The sequence below is a fragment of the Epinephelus moara genome, chromosome 9 (genome assembly GCF_006386435.1).
Source record: "Epinephelus moara isolate mb chromosome 9, YSFRI_EMoa_1.0, whole genome shotgun sequence".
Lineage (NCBI taxonomy): Eukaryota > Metazoa > Chordata > Actinopteri > Perciformes > Serranidae > Epinephelus > Epinephelus moara.
Genome location: NC_065514.1, coordinates 37,290,972 through 37,311,273, shown reverse-complemented (window position 1 = coordinate 37,311,273; position 20,302 = coordinate 37,290,972). Strand labels below are relative to the sequence as shown.

The window sequence follows — 20,302 nt, the reverse complement described above, 5'->3', positions numbered from 1 at the left end:
AAACACTGTCAATGGTTTGCGTTCGAGTGCCTACAGTGCGATTAGTTAAAGTGGTGGTAAGGAGAGCAAATTAATTGCATTCCCGCTAATAACAAGCATTCCAGAACACTCATCACTTTTGCAGATCAAAACGCCTCTGGTTGCCACTATCTATTGAAAATGAATTAGACCTCACGCCTTTGCAGCTCTGGCAGCTTTTGGTGTGAACGTACAGTAAGTCAGGGTTGCCAACTTTGGTCAGAGGGCTGGAGTGAGATTTTAGCCTGTGACGTAATATCTGCTTGTGCGTGCGTGGTCACGAACATATGTGGACACGAAGGCACGTTTTTGTTTTTTTTTTACCTTGAAAGAGTTAATATGCACATGTGGCAAACAGAAGAAATGAGTGTACGTTTACATATTCATATCTATAGGCCTAAGCCCCACATACATCCATAGACGTATATTTGTTTTATGGCGCAGATCAAGGTCGATTTCATCAATCTATGGTAGTGTAGTCATCTGCTTAAAAGATCCAGTAATATGTCCCGTTGTGACAAACAGAAAGATTTCAAGGAGGGTTCAGGGTTCCCCAAGAAAATTTTGAAATTCACACCGAGAAATCCTATTTTCATGCAGTTTCATACAGAAATAGATAAATTCAAGGACTTTAATGACCTGTGTACAGGGCTGGACTGGGACAAAAAATGCCAACATTTATGTATCTTATTTGTACTTGCACACATTTTATTAAAAATTGAAATAGCCATGTTTCCATCAGCCTGTTAAGATGCGCATCTAGAAGTATCGCATCGGAAAATTATGATGGAAACGCCAAAATTCGAATTAAAATCCCCTGATTCGCACAAACTAAAATACGCTCGCTTTAGCCGGGTTTTGGTTGATTCGAAAAAATGTTGATTCGCAAAACGGGGGATGGAAACAGTTATGTTTGAATGAAGTCTGACGTAGCGCACATCTCTCCATGGTGATATCCACACTCCGGGTTGGGAAGGCGGTAATGCATTTACAAGCTGGTTGCCAACCACTAGAAAACGTAGAAGAAGATGAATGCGAGACTTGTTTTGTTTCCGGTTCTGCGGAAAACTCGCGCGAGTACGTAGTTTTCACCAAAGACCGTACATTTAATGGAAACACACAGAATTCATATTTCTTTTAATACGCATTTCCCAATGATTCAAATCACTTTTGGATGGAAACATAGCTACTGATAAATCTTGTAGAGTTTCTTTGGCAAGTGCTTTCACCATAGGCATTGTGTACTCTGTGGCCATCTAACTGTTACTACCACCAGGATGTATATGAGTAGTGAATGAGCACATTGATTTTCTAGCCTTGGTACTCTCTTCCAGGGCACGTAGGGTACTACTGAGATTTATTTTAGTTTTGGTAACAGCGCAGTGTGTGCGTATGATATTTCACCAATCATAGAGGGCCGCCATGGCCAAAATAGGGCTATTTTTTTGTCCCAGTCCAGCCCTGCTTTATACCTCAAGGGTCTCCGCAAATTATTGCGTGACATTATGATCTCGCGATCCGACAATTCCAGCCCCTCGCATGCGTGCCGCTAAAGTTCCAGTGGACATTGACGCCTGGCATGGGACGGAGGTGGAGTCTGCCCCTCTCCTCTCCTCTCCCCTCTCTGAAGTCTGGCTGCAAACTTCAACTCTGCCCACCCCGCGCGCCAGCTGTTTGTAAATACTCAGCTGCCAGCCTTTTTTCCAGCGTTTGTCACTGGTGTGAGAATTGTTTGGGCAGAGTGAGACCGTGAGATGGAAGGTGAATGCATGTGTCACACGCCAGATGCATGTTGAGTAGTTACCTGGTTAAATGGCTATTGACTCTGCAGCAAACAAGTGCAAATCTAAATTGTCAGAGTGTTCCTTACAATAAATGAAATTAAAACAATAAAATAATAATACAAATATTTCTCCATGTTGACTGTTAGGTGTCTACAATGCCACGTTTGAGAACAACCCTGTGCACTACAGTGCTGGAGGCTCCCTGGCTGAACCTGTTTCTGACATATACATGGAGATGCGCACTCATTCAGAGAACGCTGTGCTCCTGAGGGCCTCTTGGGGCTCTGACCTGCTGATGGTAGGGCTGCTGGACTCTTCAGTGCGAGTGGAGATCCACATTGGCCACAGTGTCGAGACACTGACCTTTACAGGTGTTCGTCGAGTGGCTGACGGGAACTGGCACCGTGTCAACATCTCAATGGCTGAGAAGAAGCGCAAAGCCTCTCCCTGGGTCATCACTGTGGATGGGATCACAGACGCCAGCAGCATGCCGGAGCGTACAGGAAGCCTTCGCTTTCTCAATGAAAAAGGAGCCATGTTGGCTATCGCAGAGAGCTTTACTGGCTGCTTGGGTGCAGTGAGGGTTGGCAAAGTCTACCTCCCTTTTGTGGATGACTATAAAGCCCCGCAGCCATCTCAGTTCCACTTAGTTGGAAAACCAAAGATTCATCTGGGTTGTAGCAGCGCCCCTGTTTGTGAATCAGATCCTTGTCTAAATGGAGCCACTTGTGAAGACATCTTTAATAAATTCCTCTGTGTCTGTGACCTAGGTTGGGATGGGGAACTGTGTGAGATAGACACTGATGACTGTTCATCTCAGCCCTGTGTTCATGGAAGCTGTAAGGACTACTTAGCTGGTTTTGAGTGTCGTTGCCACCTTGGATATGCTGGCACACTCTGTGATGAGGATCTAGATGAGTGTGAGCATCATGCTTGTGAACATGGAGGCACCTGTCAGGATGGACCCAACATGTACACCTGTATTTGCCCCAAGGGTTACAGTGGCCCTCTCTGTCAGTGAGTACTCACTCATCCCTTTATTTATTGGTTTGAACAGGTGAAGCTAACTGTAGTTTAAGCATACAGTGCCCACACAAAACAACATTTCATTTATCATTCACTGAAGCAAAGTTTCAAACCTTTTCTTCCAGGTGGGACTATCCTCCAATACAGTGTGGTGAGGATGTCCAGTGTGAAAATGATGGTGTCTGCAATGATGGGCTGTGGGGAGCTAACTGTACATGTGTGCCAGGATTTACAGGTAGCAGGTGAGCTCATTTTGGATTAATTTGATTGTTATTATGCTCATACCAAAACCTCATGTATTAGAATGCAAAAGTCACTTCACCCAAATTATTATTTTTTGCTTAAATTGAATGGTTTCTAGCAATCCTCATGCTGATGTCTCAGGGAATATCAACTGCGTTTATATTTCAACAGGTTTTGATAAACCTTTCTGCCATTTCTGAGGATGCTTTCACACCTAACCTATTTGGTTCATTTAAAACAACTTTGGTGCAGTTTATTTGTGGTGCGAAAGAAAACAAAACCAACCACAGGACTTTATGATAGCTGATATGTTATTTTAGCAACAACCAGACCAATAATAAATCCACCTGTTGATAGTGAACTCTGTCCGCAATCTCATGATAGATCCTGATAAGGCCATATATACATGTAACCATGGTAACACATATGCACGTCAGTGAGGGTATTTTTCCTCATTAAAAAGCTGTTAACACTGCCATCATTGTATCCGACTGTATGAACTTTGTCTTTGTCTCTTAAAGGGATAGTGCACCCAAAAATGAAAATTCAGCCATTATCTACTCACCCATATGCCGATGGAGGCCCTGGTGAAGTTTTAGAGTCCTCACAGATCGGCGGGGGCAGCGGCTAGCACACCTAATGGCAGACGGCGCCCCAGACTAACGTCCAAGAACACAAAATTGAATCCACAAAGTATCTCCATACTGCTCATCCGTAGTGATCCAAGTGTGCTGCAGCCCGACATAAAAAGTTGTTTCAATAAACGTCATATGAACTCTGTTTTTAGCCTCACTGTAGCCTGTAGCTCTGACTGCTTCTCTGTGCTCCGCGCTCACGTGTGCGCGCTCAGGGTGATCGGTGATGCACGGTCTCTGAAGAGCAGCAGTCTCGTCAGTACTGATGTCCAGATTCTCAAGTGCAGGCATCGCCAATTCCCAGTCTGAGCAGCAAAGACTTTCCTCATCCGTTGGCATTGCTTTGCATTTGAAACAACTACACCACCAGGTTTCCAGTGCTCGACTCCGGTATTCTGCGGCTGGCTGAGGGTTAGGCTCATGAGCTGCGGCAGCTGCTTCGTCCAGTAGCCTGAGTTCCGTCCGTATACTCGGGCTCAAACAAATATGGCTCAACAAAGAAATGCTGTTCCTCCTCAATTTCAAAGTCTTCAGACATGTTGGGCTGTCCTTTGCTAAAAGACCGTAGTGCAAATGATCTTTTAGCTCTGTGGTTACTGCTGTCTCCCCGTGCGGTGCATGTGTAACGTGATGTAAACACGGGTGAGCAAAGCTCATGCTTTCGCTGGTCGCGCGCAAGCACGCACACGTGAACGCAGAGCACAGAGAAGCAGTCAGAGCTACAGGCTACAGTAAGGCTAAAAACAGAGTTCATATGATGTTTTTCGAAACAACATTTTATGTCGGGCTGCAGCACACTTGGATCACTACATATGAGCAGTATGGAGATACTTTGTGGATTCAATTTTGTGTTCTTGGACGTTAGTCTGGGGCGCCGTCTGCCATTAGGTGTGCTAGCTGCTGCCCCCGCCGATCTCCGCAAGGGATGTGAGGACTCTAAAACTTCACCAGGGCCTCCATCAGCACATGGGTGAGTAGATAATGGCTGAATTTTCATTTTTGGGTGCACTATCCCTTTAAGTCCATTTTAAAGTGTGTGACAGTGATCTTACAGTATTAAGCCCCGAATCATTATTGTACAAGACACCTTCTTTTCATCCTGTCTTTGTGTTAGTCATTAATTACAACATCCCATTGCTTTTCAGTCTAATAATAGCTCACTAATAATGCTTACAATCTGTTATTTCTCTATGCGCTCTTTGTGAGACCAAAAAGCAGAAATATAAACACTTTAGAAACATTAAAGTGCTGCTACATGAACTTCTGTCAGTCACTAGAATTTGATTTCCCCACATGGGTCCTGAGAATGCAGGATGACAAACACCAAAACTGTCCAATCAACAATTTACCTGTCAGTTGGTAGAACCTGATGTTTACTTCTCTTGGTTATTTTTCAAAAAGTCAGTGTGAACAGGAACCGAAGCAAAACTAAAATTCCACAGTGGATAATTTTTTTCCCCCTGGTGCGACCAAATTCAATTTCAATTCAATTTTTATTTTTATTTATAAAGCCCAATATCACAAATCACAGTTTGCCTCACCTCGCTTTACAGCATATGACATCCCTCTGTCCTTAGGACCCTCGCAGCGGATAAGGAAAAACTCCCAACAAAAAAACCTTTAACGGGGGAAAAAAAAATGGTAGAAACCTCAGGAAGAGCAACTGAGGAGGGATCCCTCTTCCAGGACGGACAGACGTGCAATAGATGTTGTACAGAACAGATCAACATGATAAATTAACAGTAATCCATATGACACAATGAGACAGACAGAGAGAGAGACACAGACAGAGACAGGAGGCATCAGGCAGGACCACGGCAGCAGCACAACCACACACGTCACACTATCCAGGCACCGCTGCGATATAAGTTAACCTGCAAGACAGTGGAGCACAAAGGCTCTGGAGAAGAAGCCGAGTTAATGACATGCAGTATAGCTGAGTTAGCGAGATGCAGTAACAGGACGTGAGTGTTAGCAAAGGAGAGAGAGAGAGAGAAAGAAGGAGAGAAGGTGCTCAGTGTATTATAGGAGGTCCCCCGACAGACTAGGCCTAAGTCAGCCCTACTAGGGGCTGGTACAAGGCAAGCCTGAGCCGGCCCTAACTATAAGCTTTATCAAAGAGGAAAGTCTTAAGTCTAGTCTTAAATGTGGAGACGGTGTCTGCCTCCTGGACCGTAACAGGAAGATGATTCCACAGGACAGGAGCCTGATAGCTGAAGGTTCTGGCTCCTGATCTACTTTTGGAGACTTTAGGGACCACGAGTAACCCTGCATTCTCAGAGCGCAGTGTTCTGGTGGAATAATATGGCACTATGAGGTCTCTAAGATAGGATGGAACCTGACCATTTAGAGCTTTATAAGTTAACAGTACGATTTTAAATTCAATTCTGGATTTTACAGGGAGCCAGTGCAGAGAAGCTAAAACAGGAGAAATATGATCTCGTTTCTTAGTTCCTGTTAGTACACGTGCCACTGCATTCTGAATTAGCTGAGTTTTTAAAGACTTACTAGAGCTACCTGATAATAGGGAGTTACAGTAACGTAACAAACAATTTTTCTGTATCTTTTTGGGTCAGGATAGGCCTAATTTTCGCAATATTACGCAGATGAATAAATGCAGTCCGTGAGGTTTGTTTTAACCTCTTGCACTCCACCCGCATTTCGTTGCGAAAACGCCTAAAATGACATACCCAAATTAAAATGACATACCCAAATTAAAATGACATACCCAAATTAAAATGACTGTAGCCTCTGAACCGCTCTGACTACATGCATGCATGCATGAGGTCTTGCCAGAAAGAAAACTCTCTGAAGTTTCTTGTGAAAGTGTCAAACACTCTAGGTGATATAGAGACTGGGTAGAGTCTCTCATTATAGAGTAATGGGCCTCTAAAGTCAGTAAAAAGTTGAAGAGTTTCCCTAAAATAAAATAAAAAATGAATTTCAGGATGCTTAACTGTCTGTGGCTTCATCTGAGCAGGTAAATGACACTATGGGGCTGTAGGCACACTATCAATGAACATTTGTTTCAAATTTGAAGAAAATTGCTCAAAGTATGACCATTCTACAGTGTTTTTTCCATGAAAAGAGCCAGGCGGAGCTCCACATGACAAGAGCGCTCACTCGGCTTCAAAACAGTACTATCAGTGATCAAACAACACTCAGCCAGCTTAAAACATTGTACCTTATTGAAATCAGGTGTACTTGTGATAGCTGATGTTGTCACAGAAACACCATAAAATATTACCAAATAAAGCCATATGAAACGTGAAAGTTATGATCCCACTTTCTAGGCGGTATATCTCAGCCAAAAATAGTGGTAGGAGTGAGACTCTTACCTTTTATAAAAGATCTAAGTCCCCACTCGCATGAGATCACGAGTAATCCTGTAACTTTTCCCCTCGAAAAACGGCATGACATGACTTGTCACCACTCCTCGCGATTTTGGACTTAGTGTGTTTAGGCTGCTCTGGTGCAAAATCCATAAGAAATAAAAGAAGCAGAGAGCTTCCTGAATCCGGTGATACCAAACATCACATGGTTTGATGACGTAGTGCGCCTGTGAGATACCATTTAATGGAGGAGGAGGGGAGCGCAGACGCCGGCGTCCGAGTGGAGTTGAGGATGAGAGTTAAGACAAATCTTGATCAAATATTACTCAGGGGTTTCTTACGGTAGCGCTAGAGGCCAGAGCAATGCCATCCAGAGAAACTATGTCATCAGATAAAGAGTCTGAGTTGTTTGGGGCCAAGAACAATAACTTCAGTTTTGTCTGAATTTAACATCAGGAAATTGGTGCTCATCCAGGTTTTTATGTCTTTAAGGCAATTATGAAGTTTAGTTGATTGTTTTTTCTGGCTTCATCGATAAATACAATAGTGTATCATCCACATAACAATGGAAATTTACAGAGTGATTTCTAATGATGTTACCTAAAGGAAGCATATAAAGAGTGAATAGGATTGGTCTGAGCACAGAACCTTGTGGAACTCCAAAACAAACTTTAGTACGTAAGGATGATTCATCGTGAACCTTAAACTGAAAACGATCAGATAAATAAGATTTAAACCAGCTTAGTGCAGAACCTTTAAGGCCAATTAAATGTTCCAGTCTCTGTAGCAGAATTTGGTGGTCAATTTTGTCAAATGCCGCACTAAGATCTAATAAAACAAGTACAGAGACGAGTCCTTTGTCTGAAGCAATCAAAAGATCATTTGTAATTTTAACTAGTGCTGTCTCAGTGCTATGATGCACTCTAAATCCTGACTGAAATTCTTCAAATATATTATTATCATGGAGAAAATCACACAGCTGGTCTGCGACTACTTTCTCAAGGATCTTTGAAGAAAGGGAAGATTAGATATTGGTCTATAGCTGGCTAACACCTCTGGATCCAGGGTGGGCTTTTTTTAGGAGAGGTTTAATTACAGCTACCTTAAAAGACTGTGGTACATAGCCTGTTAATAAAGATCTATTGATCATGTCTAATATTTGAGTGTTAACTAAAGGTAAGACTTCCTTAAGTAGCCTAGTTGGGATGGGGTCTAAGAGTCACGATGAGTTAGATGAAGAAATCACTGCGGTCAATTGTTGGAGAAATCGGTGAGAAGCAATCTAAATATGTGGCAAGGGACACTACGGGGTGGATTAAAAGAAAGCTGGACAATGCCACCTGGGGACTTACACCCCAGGAAATACCATTTAGAACTTGAATAATGTTGAAGGAATGGATAAGGAGGCACACAGGAACGTTACTTAAGAGTCAGACGTGATTTTTCCAAATAACTCAAATGTTTTTATTGTAATAATAATAATAATGATCAAAAATAAAGCAAACAGGGACTGGAGCTGCTGAGGAAAAAGGAATGTTAATAAACAAAGGAAAATACATAAAGCTGGTAAGGGAGATAATACTTTTATTACTATTCACTAAAATAAGGCCTCAAAATCAAGGTTATCAAAGTTAAGTTGTTAAAAAGTCTGTATAAGAACCCAAACCAACTTAAACATAACTAAATAAAACTAAGCAGAGGCCACATGTGGAGAGGCAGACTACACAGAGGAGTGTCCAGGGTGCTACTGCTACTCACCTCAGGTGCAACACAGCAAACCTCACAGCAACCTTCACAGCAATCCTCACAGCAAACAAATGGTGCAGTCTAGGGTGTCCCCGTGCATTTACTCACATGCATAGAGTGAAAGGACCTCACTACGAGTGCTTAGCCCCCCCAACAATATGGCGCTCTGCTCTTGAAAGAAAAAAAATACAAAAAAAAGGTCAGAAACAAATACAAATACAAATATGGCAACCCAGTAATCAATTAAACAATTAATGTAATAAAGTAATAGAATAAAGTAATCAAAATAGTCAAAATGAATTAAGGTATTCAAATAACTGGATGCAATAACCCAGTAAAGTAAACAAAGAACTCAACCAAATCAGTAAACAAAGTAACAAAGAAATAAAGTAACCAGGAAATAAACCAACAAACAATGTAATATAACCCAATTGATTGTAACAGATATTTAAAGAGGATAACACAGGAAACTGAACCTTAAAGAAAATCAAAGAAAACCCACTAAAGTAAACCCTAACAAAACGAGAATAAGGTAAATAAAGGGACTCAATTAATGAACACAAAAGGGGACAAAGCAGCAGTAGGTAGGGCGGGAGAACCTGGGAGAATGAACAAACTATTAACCAGGCCCAAATTGCATTAAAAATTATTAAAACTGTGCTCCTACTCACCACCTCTAGCTAGCGCATTAAGTCACTTTAAGGGCAGAGAGCAGATAGGGGGTCCCCAAGGTTGCAGCAAACACTCTAAACACAAACAAATCAACCTTTTAAAGAAAAATGCCACTTAACATGGGAATTATGAGGGTTTCTTTACTAATCATACCTGGGGCACAGGATACCAGCCACAGCAGTGACAGAGCAGAAGACCAACTGACTGAACAATGGCACACAGGTGCCTCATATAGCCTGGCCTGATTAGGGAGTTGGTTGGGGGAAGGAGTCAGCCTCAGGCTGCGTTCACAATCGCCACACACACATACCAACACTAGGGGAGTATTCCCCACCACATATATATTAGGTCTTACAGCTGTGTTTGAGGGCAGATAGGTACTATCTGAGGGCAGGAGGTCATGAATTTTGCCTCTAATAGTTAGAATTTTGTCATTAAAAAAGCTCATAAAATCATTACTGCTAAAGGCTAAAGGAATACAAGGCTCAATAGAGCTGTGACTCTCAGTCAGCCTGGCTACAGTGCTGAAAAGAAACCTGGGGTTGTTCTTATTTTCTTCTATTAAAGCTGAGTAATATTTTGCTCTGGCATTGCGGAGGCCCCTCTTACACGTTTTGAGACTGTCTGCCCAGACTAAACGAGATTCTTCCAGTTTGGTTAATTGTCAATTCCTTTCAAATTTTCGCGATATTTGTTTTAACTTACGGGTTTGAGAGTTATACCAAGGAGCGAACTTTCTTTGCTTTGTTAACTTCTTTTTAAGAGGTGCTACGGAGTTGAGTGTTGTTCGTAGCGAGCCTACGGCGCTATTGACAAGATGATCAATTCGGGAGAGTTTAAAGTCGGTATGGGAAACCTCTGTTACTGAAGGACATGGTGTTAAATTTAACGAAGATGGAATAATTTCCTTAAATTTTGCAACAGCACTATCTGATAAACATCTAGTAACTGTTGCTGAGTGGCGTGTAATCGAGTAAAAAGAAATTAATTATTAATTAAAGTAATCAAATAATAATCCGATAGCGAGGGATTCTGTAGAAAGACTGTTCAATTCCATACGTCAGAATTAGATCGAGGGTATGGTTAAAACAGTGAGTGGGTTCATGTATACCCTGACTGAAGCCAATGGAGTCTAATAATGAGATAAACGCAGAAGCCAGGGAGTCATTATCAATGTCAACATGAATGTTAAAATCGCCTACAATAATAACTTTATCTGATTTAAGAACTTAACTGGATAAAACCTCTGAGAATTCAGATACAAATTCAGAATACAGGCCAGGAGCACGGTACAATATAACAAATAAAAGTGGCTGTGAGGTTTTCTAGGTCGGATGTAAAAGACTAAGAACAAGGCTTTCAAATGAATTATAATCTAGTTTAGGTTTAGGGCTGATTAACAGATTAGAGTCATAAATGGCTGCAACTCCCCCTCCTCGGCCGCTGCCTCGAGGAATGTGGGTATTATTATGACTGGGAGGAGTGAATTCATTTAGACTAACATATTCATTTTGACACAATCAGTGAGGCTGAGTAAATCAATATGATTATCTGATATTAATTTGTTAACTAACACTGCTTTAGATGTTAGAGACCTGATATTTAACAGTCTGCATTTAATTCTCCTGTTTTGGGTGTTATGGGTGGGTAACTGTACAAGAAGCTCAGAGAAGCGTGTAGGACTGCTTCTCTGAGTCCTGGTCTCAACTCTGGGTTGTCAGTAGGGGTGTCCCCGACTAAGAATTTTCATAGTCGAATCTGATTTGACAGATTTTTCCTTTAGCCGACTAGTCGTCGAATCATGTTGTTTTCCCCCTCACTGATTAATGAGCTCATTTGCGTCAGTTTCCACTCCAGAGAAAAGAGCTAAAACACCCAAATAAACAAATTTAATTCTTCAGTTGGCATAATAAGATAATAATAATAAAAGTAAAAGGGTTATCATTTTATCTTTATTCCTTTCACTTCATCAAGGTATGATGTTCTAGATGAGCGTAGACGCGCTGCCCAGCCGGGGACAGCCCTCCATTCCGAAACACCGCCGTTCCGAACCACCCCCACTCCGAAACTGATTTTCAAGTCCATATCGAGTTTCCTGCATCAAACACTGCCGCCCGCTCTCCGGCCACACTCGCACAATTCTGAAATTCGTTGTACTACAAAAGCTTGAAATGAACGTTCAACTCATTGTTTTTTATTGAAAATATGTTACTGTCTTAATTTATTATGTATAATTTCGCTAGCAGCAAACACATTTTAAAGGAGACGCTTGTCAAGTCTTTTTACGCACGCTGCTGTCTGTGGTGCTGAAATCCCCACTCCCGGCTGCACTCCCGGCCGCATCTGCATGGTACGGTCTTGTTTCATAACCACATTTTGCGACGATTCGACGGCGAGACTGGCAGTCGAATCAGACTTCTCCGAATCGAATCACCGAATCATCGACTATTCGGGGTCACCCCTAGTTGTCAGGGTTTTGAATTACTAATAAACTTGGCCAGGTTTCTAGATAGGAGAGCAGCTCCATCCAAAGTGGGATGAATGCCGTCTCTCCTAATAAGACCAGGTTTTCCCCAGAAAGTTTGCCAATGATTAACGAAACCCACATATTTGCTGGACACCACCTGGACAGCCAGCGATTAAATGATTACATGCGGCTAAACGTATCATCAGTGGTCAGATTTGGCAGGGGTCCAGAGAAAACTACGGAGCCCGACATAGTTTTTGCGTATTCACACAAAGAGGCAACATTAATTTTAGTGACCTCCGATTGGCGTAACCAGGTGTCATTGCCGCTGACGTGAATAACGATCTTACTAAATCTACGTTTAGCCTTAGCCAGCAGTTTTAAATTTGATTCAATGTTGCCCGCTCTGGCCCCAGGGATTTGCCAATGATCAGAGTTTTCTCCTCAGCGGGTGTGTCGCTGAATGGGGAAAAGCGGTTAGAAACATGAACAGGCTGGTGGTGAACTGTGGGCTTCGGCTTGGAGCTACACTTCTCCTGGAAAGTTACCCAGCCTCCTGGCTGCACGGGGGTTACTGGGGGACCACTAGCAGAGGCTATGCTATGTGGCTCCGCACTGGCTACAGGGGGCTGGCTAACTACCGCAGCTACCGAATGATTTTCCATGGTCCGGAGCCGTGCTTCTAATTCACTGAGCCTTGACACCAACGCAGCAAATAAACTACACTTGTTACAGTTACCACTGTCGCTAAAGGAGGCAGAGGCATAGCTAAACATCTGGCACACCGAGCAGGAAAGAGCAGAAGGAGAAGATCTGGCACACCGAGCAGGAAAGAGCAGAAGGAGAAGCCATCACTAACTGTTAAGCTAATGTAGCTTACAAGGCTAATAATGTGCAAACAACAGCTAACAGATTAGCAAGAAAGTCTGTAAAAAGGAGGAGAGCTATAAGTGCTTAAACAGAACTAGTGTGGGTTAAGACTTGAATTAGATGTTAAGCAACTGAAGTGAAAAAAGTAGAAAGCAGGCTAGTTGAGTTTGCTAGAGCACCACAGAGACGTTCTCATAGAAACACCGGAAATGACACAACACGCTTACCGCAATACGTCAGCACATCAGTAAATGAACCAAACTACAGGTGTGAGAGCACTCTGATGAAGTATAATGTGATTACTGGAATTATGTTTCAAAGCAGTGTCAAAGACCTGTGGTATGGACTGCAGTGCCTACATACCTACAGCCCTAAAGACCATTTAACTCAAGCCTTTTTTGACATTTAACAGCTGTAAAAGCACAGGTTTAATTAACAACATGAGTAAACAATTAACTTCCCACCATTCACATGTGGCAGCATAGGGGCTAAGTATTGTGCTGCAGCTTACAGTGGTTATTAATTAAGGCTCCAATGGCAAAACAAGGGTCAAGATATATCGGTGATGCAGCCTGTGAGAAACAATAAACAATCTTCTTCCTTCATCTCGTAACTTTTGTCCTTAGTGGTGTCATCCAGCAGTCATGCCTGAATAACAAAAAGCCATCACTTTAGTAGACAGATGTAGACAGCACTGTGTGGTATTCTAACAAGGGCGATACTCTAATAACAGACAAAACACTGGCATTCATAGTAGAATTCACTTATTCAATATGGGCAAAAACATAGACACGGACCTATTTCAGCTAAAGAGCCATCTTCAGCATGACAAAATAGTAGCGAATGGCAAATGATATACACACAGAATCAGAATCAGAATCTCTTTATTGTCATTGTACAAGTACAACGAAATTGAGGTAGCAGCTCTCAGATTCAGTGCAATAAAGGTATAAGTTAAAAACAAGGCAGCAAAACAACAGCTATAGAAATATGATAAAAAGAAACTATAAATAAGAAATAAGAAATATCACTAAAGGAATATTGCACAGACAGCATAATATTGCACAGATGGCTGTATATTGCACAGTAGAGTATTTAATGAATATGAGGTGAGGTTCAAACCACAATCAGGATAGAGAATACACGATTAATTGAAAAGATCCATCTGTGTATGAATGACCTGCAAAATATTAGCCTCTCACAAATAGGAGGAGTGTTCCTAACAATCAAGGAGAACACGAGCAGCCGGAAACACAGGCTGAGGCGTAAAAAATAGATGCCCAGGACTGGAAACAATGGCAAAAAAAACTATGAATAAGGAGCTACAGGATCTAGAGTCATACAGTAATAATAATGAATGAATGCGCATAAACATCCACAAATACAAAGAAATAGCATGATATTTTAATTCAATTCAATTTCAATGATATCAATAAATATAGTTTGTATAAAGGAGCTGTGAAACTTTCATAGAGACATAAAAAAAACAAAAAAAACCCATCTAAAACAATCTCTTAGTATATAATATTTATGACCCTTACTGGGAAAAATGCTACCAAGAAATGAAGCTTAAAAACTATTGAAAATACTCCATGAAAAAGAGGTGCCAAAAAGACAAAGAGGGGGCTATATAGCAAGAATTAAAAAGTAATTTAGGAGTTAGCACTGTCAATACAATAAAAAACACAAGTAATTTGGAAAAGTATCACAAAAAGTATCTAGGAAAAATATATCTGCAAAATACATATTAAAAACCTGAGAAGAATCAAACAAAAAAAAAACAAAACAAGGATAAGAATAAGCAATATGTAAGTTTGTAAGACCCCATTAAACAGTCACAAAGTTATATAGAAAAATACAGTAGAAATACGGACCATAGGAACACAATACACATGAAAAATACATGAAAATACATGTGCAAAAGTGTCAAAGATAAACAGCATATTCAGAAAAAACTACTTAGAGACTACATGAGTGTGTCAATCTAGTTAGGATCTCTTAGTTTTCACCATAAGGGTTATACTTTACCGATAGTCTTTAGAAGGCTTTTTAAAGGGTCAATTCACTCAGATGATTAAATAATAATCAAAGTGTTTTTTTCAGAAGCTGCCAGTTATGTTGGAGCAGATGAAAGCTCCTGTTCAAAATGAGAAATAAAAGGCTGCCAGACCTTAAAGAATCTCTTAGTGTTGCCCTGCAACGTAAATCTAAGGTGCTCTAATTTAAGGTGTGCCATCACCTCCTCCATCCATCGTTTGTGAGATGGCGGTGTTGCCTTTATCCAGTTAAATAAAATCAATCTCCTGGCCAATGAAGAGAATGCCATTGCTTTCCTTTGAGCAGTCGTTAGTTGTGCTTCCCCTGGTGCCACACCAAAGATGGCTGCCAGAGGGCCGGGCTCTATATTTTTGTTATAAATGGATGAGAAGGTTTTAAAAAATTTTGGTCCAAAACTCTTTCAGCCTGGGACAAGACCAGAACATGTGACATATGTTGGCTGGCACCTGTTTACATCTAGGGCAAGTCGGATCAGCCACCTGATAAATCCTTGCCATTTTGTCCCTTGAAAAATGAAGTCTGTGTAACACCTTAAACTGTATCAATCCGTGTCTAACACATACAGAACTGCCCATCTGCAGTCAACCTCCGATATGTCCAACTCTAACTCTTCCTCCCATTTCCTTTTTATGTAATCAAGGGATGGGGAAGCCACCTTCTGGATATTCACATAGATCCTGGAAACCATCCCTTTAAGAGTCGGGTTCGTATCCAATAGCCCATCTATCCATCCACTTTGTGGTAGCGCGAGGGATGAAGAGAATGTTTTTTTCACAAATTCTCGAACCTGAAAATATCTGAGGTAGTTAGTCTTTGAGGGGATTCCATACTCCTTCTCCAGTTGAGCAGCAGACATGAATACCCCATCTTTAAAAAGATTTTTGACACATTCCACCCCAGCTCTATACCATTCTCTAAAAGCTGTTCCCCCAAGGGCCGGGGAAAACAAATGATTGCCATAGACGGGAGCAGATAGGAGGGCGTTTCTGTTTTTAAAATGTGTTCTGAACTGGACCCAGATTTTGATAGAGTCATGTACAACAGGGTTGTTTGTGTAAAGGTGTTTGCTTAAGGGCAGAGGAGCGCAGACCAGGGAGCGTAAGGACACTGGGCTAGATGTATATCTTTCCATATGTACCCACACTGGGGTTTCGTCGTCATCTAACTGCGAGACACAAAACAACAGCTTATATATATTAGCAGCCCAATAATAGTGCATATAATTTGGTAGAGCCAGGCCTCCCTCTTCTCTCTGTCTCTCAAGGAACTCTCTTCTTATCCGGGGGACTGTTTTTTTCCAGATAAAGGTGGATGTAGATTTATTCAGTTCTTTAAAAAATGATTTAGGAATGAAAATTGGAATTGTCTGAAACAAATAGAGGAACCGTGGCATTACAGTCATTTTAACAGAATTTATCCTCCCTGCTAATGATAGGGGGAGAGATGACCACCTTTCCATATCTAATTTTGCCTTATCCAGTGTTACTTTAAAGTTATGATTAAATAAATCTTTGTATTTACTTGTTACATTAACACCTAAGTAGGTGAATTTATCTTTATGTATTGTGAAAGGATAGGCCTGGAATGACAGTCTTCTCGCCTGCTTATTAATTGGGAAAAGAACACTTTTCTCTAGATTAATTTTATAACCCGAAACCTTCCCAAAGTCTTCAATAATATCCAGAGCCACCGGGATGCTTGTGACAGGGTTCAACAGGAAAAGGAGGAGGTCATCGGCGTATAGAGAAAGTTTATGGTTTTGCATCCCCCTGTGTATTCCCCCAAGTCCAGCAGCATTCCTCAGCATTATTGCAAGGGGCTCAATTGCCATATCAAAGAGCAGGGGTGACAAGGGGCACCCCTGCCTTGTTCCCCGAAACAGAGGAAAAGGTTCAGATATTATATTGTTTGTTCTTACCATAGCCTGGGGGTTTGCATATATTATCTCAATCCACGAACGAAATATAGGACCAAATCCAAATTTCTCAAGAGCCGTGAACAGATAGAAATACTCTACTAAACTACGACGGAGATTACTGGAGAGTTGTCTACCGGCAACAAACCCTGTCTGGTCAGGATGTATTATCTTACTTATAACAGGCTCAATTCTAGCTGCCAATACTTTGGTCAATATCTTGTAATCACAGCCAAGTAAACTCACTGGGCGGTACGATTCACATTTAAGCGGATCCTTATTTTTCTTAAGGAGCACAGAGATCATAGCCTGTGACATTGTTTGAGGCAAAGTTTTTTTTTTATCAAGGACCTCCTTATATACTCTACAGAGTAGGGGTATCAGTTTGGGTGCAAATGTTTTATAAAATTCACTCGGGAATCCATCTGGGCCCGGCGCTTTACCTGTCTTCATATTCTGAATTGCATTCTCTATCTCCCTTGCAGTCAGAGGTCCCTCTAATCTACCCCTATCTGCCTTCTCTAGGGATGGCATTTCCAGATTTTCAAAAAAATTCTTCATTCGCTCCCTGTCATTTATTTCTGAGGTATACAGATCCTTATAAAAAGACTCAAATTGGTTGTTAATACCTTTCTGATCTATAATTTTGTTTCCCAGATCATCTCCTATCTCCACTATCATACCACCAGCTGCTGATTGCTTCAGCTGGTGGCTCAGGAGCTTACCTGCGCGCTCACCATGCTCATAGAGATCCTGTCTCGACCTAAGATATAGATCCTCCTCATGTTGATTCATTAAGACATCATATTCAGTTTGGAGCAAAATCCGCTTTCTATGTAGCTCCTCAGAGGGAGCTGTAGAGTTTGCCAGGTCAACTTCTTTTATTGCCTTTGTTAATTCTGTGATACGTTTCATCTTTCTTTTCCTTTCACCAGCATTATATGAAATTATTTGTCCTCGTATATAAGCTTTTAAGGATTCCCACAAAATGCTACCAGAGTATTCTATATGTGTTACTATAGAGGTCAATTTATTATCTAATAAGAAGTAGTCGATTCTAGTATATGTCCGATGTGGCGGGGAGTAAAAGGAGTACTGCCTGGAGGTTGGGTTTACGAATCTCCATGGATCAAATATATCATATACCTTGCAAAAGGAGTTAATGCATTGTGCTGATTTACTTAATACATTGGATGTTGGGCTAGAGTGGTCCAGAGTTGAATCTAGGACACAATTTAAGTCTCCTCCTAGAATCAGATTATGAGTATCCAAATTAGGTAATAATGAGAATAAGTCCTTAAAAAACTGAACATTATCCCAATTGGGTGCATATAAGTTTGCCAACACTACTGGCATATTGAACAGTTTTCCAACCACAATAATATACCGACCATGTTTATCTTTTATAGTAGTTGTTTCTATAAATTGTACATTCCTGTGTATAAGGATGGCCACTCCCCGACTCTTACTTTTGAAATTTGAATGATAGACCTGATTAAATCCCCCCCTACAGAGTTTGAGGTGGTCCTTGTTCAACAAATGTGTCTCCTGTAAATATACTATCTCTACTCCCTGGTCTCTCAAATGTGAAAATATCTTACTCCGTTTAGCTGGCTTGATCGCCCTTACGTTCCAGCTCATCAATTTTGTGTCCATTCTGCTCAGATTCATGGTTGGTGCCATGTCAGGAGGCTGTAGCCTGATGTCACCATTGCGCCCCTATGGTACCCACTATCCGGATCGCACCTTGAAGATTTGGCAGCAAAAGCAAAAAAGTTAAAAGGAGGGGGTCTGGGAAGGAAGGGGGGGGCATCACACACACAAATACAGTCAATACATAACACATAACATATATGAACGCTAACACAATGCTCTTTAGCGAACTCTCTCGTGGCCAACCGGTCCACCATCTCCTGCACACCAAGCCTACCGTGTGCAGCTCCGTGCATATCACACCCTTAGTCTTAGAAGTATAACATCACCCTTTTGACTTAATCCCCTAATGGGAAAAACAAACAGGGGGGGCTCTCAACAATGAGATCCTGAATAAGGTATAGTAATGAAATAAAAAAAAAACAAAAAAAAAAACAAAACAATACCATAGAAGGTAGGCAACAGTAGCCAGGGGGGAACAACCAACCCTTAAACCTTGAATAGCGTAAAACAGTAATATGAGGGAGGACAACAGTAGCTCCTGGAAAGAGATGAAGGTTATAAAAAATATGTATATATATATATGTATACCTTCCCTTTAAAATATACACTGAAATCAAATATTACTTTGTCAATATTATCAGGTTAATCAACAATAGCCTGCCTATATTAGTCATCCCATTTCAACAGTGAAAGCATGTGTAAATTTTTACTTAGCCAGAATCAAATCAGTCCATAGGCTTCACTCGGGTCTCAGCTCCTTTTTGATGTAATCCACGACGTTCTTTGGGCTCTCGAAGGTTTTCGTTTGTCCTCCTTCTGGCGTGATCACCAGGGTTGCTGGGTAACGCAGCCCGTATCTGATCCCCGTGCAGGTCCGCAGGAGGCTTCTTGCTTCTCTGAAGGCTGCTCTCTTACTGTTTACCTCCTGGGTGTAGTCCGGGAAGATGTGAATCTGTCCGCTCCGACCCTCGGGTGTTCTCTCCATTTCCCTCGCCTTCTTCAGTATCTCCTCTTTCTCTGTGTAGTAATGGCATCTCACTACGAATACTCTCGGTGGTACACCGTTCCCGTCTCGTCTCGCGCCGAGTGCCCGGTGTGCTCGGTCCAGCGTCGGTGTTGCTGCTAGTCCCAACTTTTCTTTCAGTAAACCAGCCATGAATTCTGACGGCTTTTTGCCTGCCTCAGCCCCTTCTCTTACCCCCACGACACGTATATTGTTGCGTCGTGATCGTGCCTCGAGATCTTCACTTCGTCCCTTCAGCTTCAGTATCTCCTTCTCCATTTCTTTCAGTCTTGTCCCCATGTCTGTTATGGCGTCAGACTGCTCATTTAATGTTTCATCCACCTCTTTTTTCCGTTCGACCATCCTGTTAGCCAGACTGCTAGTTTTATCGCCAATCAGCTTCACCTCCCCACATAGCAACTCAAACTGGGCTTTAGTGCTCTCTTCCAAACTCTTAGTCCATTTTTCCATCTCGACCTTCGTCTCTTTTCTTCCCTTTTCTATTTCCTCCTTATACCTCGCGATGTTGGTCTCCTCTCTGTATTTCGTAATTCCATTGTTGGCTTTTTTAATCTCGGACATCATATACTTAGCCCATTGAGGTATGCCGGTGTCAACAGGTATTGGGCTAACAGTGTCCTTGCTAGCTGAGGAGGCCATGTTGCTAACCACCTGCTGCTTCTCTCCACCCGCTCGAGTCGACCGAGAAGTCATTTTCGGTCTTAAACTGCACTAAAAGTGCACTTGTTAGCTTCCAAAACAAAACGTTATTCGTCCAACCCCCCAAAATGGTAGAAATATGGCGATATTAATATTTTCTGACTACTTTTACACGGAGCCTCCACACGCACGTCTTCACACAGCAAAGCACATCCGG

General features: G+C 41.7%; 1 protein-coding gene across 1 annotated transcript in view; it reads left to right on the top strand.

Annotated features, from left to right (window-relative positions):
- crb2a (crumbs cell polarity complex component 2a) overlaps nucleotides 1–20,302 on the top strand; it is a 154,950-nt gene that overhangs the window by 122,520 nt on the left and 12,128 nt on the right. The window contains exons 10-11 of the mRNA XM_050052655.1: nucleotides 1,949–2,819; nucleotides 2,954–3,070. Coding sequence (XP_049908612.1) covers nucleotides 1,949–2,819; nucleotides 2,954–3,070 — 988 coding nt within the window. The remainder of the gene's footprint in view (nucleotides 1–1,948; nucleotides 2,820–2,953; nucleotides 3,071–20,302) is intronic.